The sequence below is a fragment of the Rhincodon typus genome, chromosome 1, assembly GCF_021869965.1.
Source record: "Rhincodon typus isolate 14 chromosome 1, sRhiTyp1.1, whole genome shotgun sequence".
NCBI classification, from domain to species: Eukaryota; Metazoa; Chordata; class Chondrichthyes; order Orectolobiformes; family Rhincodontidae; genus Rhincodon; species Rhincodon typus.
In genome coordinates this window covers 79,029,794-79,035,253 of record NC_063332.1, presented here as the reverse complement: position 1 = coordinate 79,035,253, position 5,460 = coordinate 79,029,794, and the positions used below count along the sequence as shown (strand labels likewise).

The window sequence follows — 5,460 nt, the reverse complement described above, 5'->3', positions numbered from 1 at the left end:
AGAGGCAGATTAAACTTGAGTTGTTTTCTTTGGAGCAGGGAAGGCAGAGAGGGGACCTGACTGAGTTGTATACATTTATGAGGGGCACAGATAGGGTGGATAGAAAGCAACTGTTCTCCTTAGCCGAAGGGCCAGATAACAGGGGACATACCTTTAACATGAAAGGTAGGAGGTTTAGAGGGGATTTGAGGAAAAAGATTTTACCCAGATGGTGGTGGGAGTCTGGAATGCACTGCCTAGGCGGGAACTCCACAATCTTTAAAAAGTACTTGGATGATCACTTGAAATGTCACAACAATCGAGGCTATGGGTCAAGTGCTGGAAAATGGGATGTGTGTAGACTCAGAAGTAAATGTAGATTTTTATGCAAACTCCGTGGGCTGAAGGACCTCTTCTGTGACTTGTGACTTTTGATTCTAACTAAGTCTGATTCCAGTCATACAAGTTGCCCACAGGACATTCAGAGGGGTTACAAACTAATGATGGGAAGCAAAAATCTTGGTTGTGATTCCTGTTCTTGCACCTTGTTGGATAGCTTCGTCTCAAGCACTCAAATCAATAATTGTACTTGTGTTACTTCAGCAGGCTAGAGAAGAGACCTGATGTCTTTTGCTTCAGTGCCACTGAGTAGAATGTATTTAACCACTGAAGAATTCAGAAATCTTTTTTCATTCTTCTTCTTCACTCAGTTATAACTTGACTAATAAGAGTCTTCACAGAATTTTTCCTGAGCAGGTTAATTATATTGAGTAGTGTCATTCATAAAATTGTAACAAAATGGTGGTTGATTATGTTAGTTGGTTAGATCCTTGGTTTGTGGTGCAAAGTGATTCCAAGAGCTCTGGTTCAATTCTCACACCAGCTGAAGTTACCATGAAGGTCCCACGTACTCAAACTCGCCTCTTGCCTGAGGCGTGGTGACCATCAGGTTAAACCACCAGTCGTCTCTCTGTTTCTTTTTAATGAGAGAACAGTCCTGTGGTCCTCTGGAACTGTAACAACTTTATATTTACTGTTGCAATATAGTCTGTGAAAGGCAGTCTTGATTATCTGAAAGGTCTTGTACTGTTCCATACTGTTTATTTGCAGTTGAATTTTGGATTTGTTGATTTTCAGTGTGAAGACCCATGATAATGGCTCTGATAAAAATATGCAAGTCTCAAATACCCAATTATAACCTGTATGGGTTGCTGAGGAAAGTGGCGATATACATTTAATATTAGTGGCCTTCCTGTCACTGACCTACATAAATTCTGGCAATATGAGTTCAATTTGTATTGAATTGTGCAAGATTTGGACATCAGAAATTATTACTTTAACCATAGATCTTAGACAATGGATAAACAATTTATAGTTATTGAATTAGATGGTGTGATTAATTAACATTGTAATATGATTACCAACAATATCCAGATGCCTCTGTAATTGTAGATACTGATTTTGCTGCTTCATGCAGTTGGATTCATGCTAATTCAAACTTATTAGCAATCAATAACTCACATTTACTCAAATTTTAGAAATTAATGGAATTGCAGAAACAAACTAAAATTATTTAGAAACAATAGCGTTCACTGAGGCAGGTTGGCTCAGTGCTTAGCATCACTGCTTCACAGGGCCGGGGACCCGGGTGGGCAACTGTCTGTGTGTACTTTGCACACTTTGTGTGTTTGCGTGGGTTTCCTCCCACAGTCCAAAGATGTGCAGGTTAGGTGGATTGGCCATGCTAAATTGCTCATGGTGTCCAGGAATGTGCAGGTTAAGTGGATTAGGTGGGATGCTCATTAGAGAGTCAGTGTGGACTCTGGATCGAATTGCTTGCTTCCACACCGTAGGAATTCTATGATTCACAAAGATGATATACTTTGTTCATTTAATTGGTAACTTTGCTAACATGCTCATGTTTTCCATTTCAATTTACAATTTTAAAGAAATTGCTCTTGAAGCAGACTGAATGCATGATTAATCTATTGTGGAGCATTAGACTGTGATAAGAAGATCAGACTGTTTTCAATTTAGAAGTTGTTTTCCTCAACTGAGCTTGTGATTTGAGTCAGCAATTATCATTCTTTAAAATTAACTTCTGCCTGTTTGTCTTTTTAAAATTAGAAATAAGAAATAATGAGTTAATAATACCAAAATATCATCCAAAATTCTGGGCAGAAGGAGTATGGCAATGCTGTAGACAAGCAGACAAACTTGCTCCAGGCTGTGAAGAATATAACCTCTTTGGAGATAGTAAGTATTGCATTTCTTGTTTCTGACAACTGAAGCATTGTTTTTCAGAGGATTATCATGAACTTAACTTGCTGCAGAAGCAGGTTCGGTTTTGTCGGGGGTGGCGGGGGGGAATGGAAGGGTGAGAACATTCTAGTAGAACGGGTTCTTAGTTTACAGCAATCATTAAGACTGTTGGGTTGGGGCCAATATTGCTGAAAAAACTCAGGTTAAGTGGACAGAAACTGGTTGGGCTGCAACACCCATTGATGATTCATGATCCAGGCCCGAAATGTCAGCCTTCCTGCGCCTATGATGCTGCTTGGCCTGCTGTGTTCATCCAGCTCTACACCTTGTTATCTCAGATTCTCCAGCATCTGCAGTCCCTACTATCTCAGGCAGTTTCTCAGGCCATTTTTCTGCTTTCTCCCCCTAAACTTTGATCCCCTTACTAATCAAAATCCTGACGATGAGTTTCACAAATTCACCACCCTCTGGCTGAAGAAATTCCTCCTTATCTCCGTTCTAAAGGGTCATCCCTTCACTCTGACGCTGTGCCCTCGCATCCTAGTCTCTCCTACTAGTGGAAACATCTTCTCTATGTCCAGTCTATCCAGGCCTCTCCGTATTCTATAAGTTTCAATCAGATCCTCCCTCTTCCTTCTCTATTCCATTGATTACAGACCCAGAGTCCTAAACCTCCCTTCGTATGACAAGGCATCAACCATTCTTGTAAGCCTTCTCTGGACCCACTCCAAGGCCAGCATATCCTTCTTTAGATGTAGGGCTCAAGTCTGCACGTATGATTCCAAATGCAATTTGACCAGAGCATTATATAGCCTCAACAGTACATTTCTCCTCTTGTATTCTAGCCCTCTTGAAATGAGCCTAACTTGCATTTGCCTTTCTAACTGCCAATTGAACCTGCTTGTTAACCTTAAGAGAATCCTGAACTAGAACTCCCAAGTCCCTTTGCGTTTCAGATTTCCAAAGTCTTTCCCTGTTTAGAAAATAGTCTACACCTCCTTTCTTCCTAACAAAGTACATTATCTCAAATTTTCACCTTCAGCTCCCCAATCAAGTCTGCCTTATTACACATCACCAAATCTAGAATAGCCTGTTCCCTAGTAGGCTGATCACAGCTGCTCCAAAAAACCATCTTGTAGACATTCCACAAATTTCTTTTCTTGATTATTGCAATCGTGTTTTTCTTACATGCTTTTTCTATCGCCTGATTTATTTTCTGCCCCACATCCTGACTACTGCCAGGAGGTCTGTACATAATTCCCATCAGGGTGTTTTTGTCTTTATGGTTCCGCAACTCTACCCTCACAGATTCTACACCTTCTGATCTTATTTCGCTTCTTGCTGCCAATTTAATTTCATTTCTTACTAACAAAGCATCATGCCTCTTTGCCCATCTGTCTGTCCTATCGATAGGACACATATCTTTGTTAGGTCAGACTGGGATGTCTGGTCAGTGTCATTGTTTCCGTTCTCTATGACTATTAGGTATAAACACATCACGGTCAGGATGAAAGCTATTGTGGATGATCTGCTCATCTCTGCATACAAAGACACAGCGGAAGAAGCAATTGCAGATTATAAGCAAAATCTTGTGTGACAACCTGAGAGAGTCCACCTGAGTGGAAAAGTGCATCCACTGAAGGCATGCAAAGTTGTCCCATTCCAAGATCAGTGTCTTGCCACACCCACCTGTTTTTATAATTTTGAATGAAACAATCAATGTGAAACAACAGATTGCCAAATATCACTTTGAGAAAACTGTTAAGTCATCGCCAGAGTTAAGCATTGGAGAGGGAATCAGAGTGCAAACATTCAAGATTCTGCTCAAATGTCAGCCCAGATGAGACCTGTGTAGGGCAGTTATTTCCTTGACTATTTGGAATAAATATGAGCAACCAAGTATATTGTCTGCTGTATTGATATATACATCCAACTAGAGACAATATTCCTTACTGCAAGCAGGAGAACAGGAAGGTGTGGTCTCACCACCTGCACAGATACAATGACCATCAATTTCAGAAGGCCCACTAGGTAACTAACAACATAGAGATCAGCAAGAACAGTTACCGCAGGCAACAATGCTTGTCAAAGGCATAACAATCCCTGAAGAAGAACAATAAGCTAGAAATGAGCAATGAGTAAGGAATAGCTAATGACCAAGGCAAGGGTACCATTATGGGCATATGAATTGGAAGCAACAGTAGGGCACTGACCTTCCTGAGCCTGTTCTACCCTCTAGTTAGACCATGGCTGATCTGAGTACTCCTTATTCCTGCCTACTTGCAATAACTGAACTAGGAGTAAGTAGGGATGGGCAATAAATGCTGGACAGCCACCAAAGCCCATACCCCATGAGTGAATACAGTTTTAAAACTTAATGATGTAGACCTGAACTACTTAACAGATACTTGCCAAACAGCTCACTTCTTTCTCCATAATAAAGCAAGAACAAATTTATAGAGGATGAAAGAGTATAAAAAGTTAAGCAAAGGGACACCTTTTCCTTTCCTCACCTAACTTCCATGATCAGTAAAATGTCAGCACTCTGTTGTATTCGCACTGTTTCATTGCTGAGTGATAAGGACTTGAACTGAAGCCTTCTAGCTTAGGAGTAGAGATACTACCACTGTTTCACAAGATCCCTGAGTATTTTATGTAACTTGGAACTGCAAATGATGCATGCACATTTTTTGGTTTTCCTTATGAAAGGAGGTTGTTGAGAGCAATGTAGTGTATTGGCTGGCTTGCTGTAAATGCCTGTCTGTGTTAACATGCATCACTTAAAACAAATATGTTTCTCAGTCAGCTTTTTATAAATTTCTGGAGGTTGCTGTAATGTCTTTTTTGAATTTTTTTTACTTTTTAGTTACTCGAAAGCCACTTCCTCCAACACCAGATGATGTGGTAAGATATTATAAAAATAATAATCAAGTTTGCAATTAATTTACTGTAATATTCACTGCTCTATTAATGGTTTATTTCAAAGTCTGAACAATATTACTAATACCTTCAGTAATGAAAGCTATCTATCAGTTCATTAGTCATTTGCTATAATTGAACAAAAGTGTTCCAGTATCTCTTGCAGGCTGACCTACGTTCAGGTATTATCGTATTTTTCTTGCAGAAGTGACAATATTTACTGAAACTCAAAAGTGGGGTACCTGAAAAAGTGAGATAACAAGGTGTAGAGCTGGATGAACACAGCAGGCCAAGCAGCAT

General features: G+C 39.9%; 1 protein-coding gene across 1 annotated transcript in view; it reads left to right on the top strand.

The window, feature by feature from the left end:
• The window catches only part of LOC109921826 (tyrosine-protein kinase Tec-like), an 86,523-nt gene that overhangs the window by 31,607 nt on the left and 49,456 nt on the right, over positions 1–5,460 (top strand). Inside the window, exons 2-3 of the mRNA XM_048599947.1 lie at positions 2,055–2,235; positions 5,108–5,145. Of these exons, the coding sequence (XP_048455904.1) occupies positions 2,055–2,235; positions 5,108–5,145 (219 nt within the window). The remainder of the gene's footprint in view (positions 1–2,054; positions 2,236–5,107; positions 5,146–5,460) is intronic.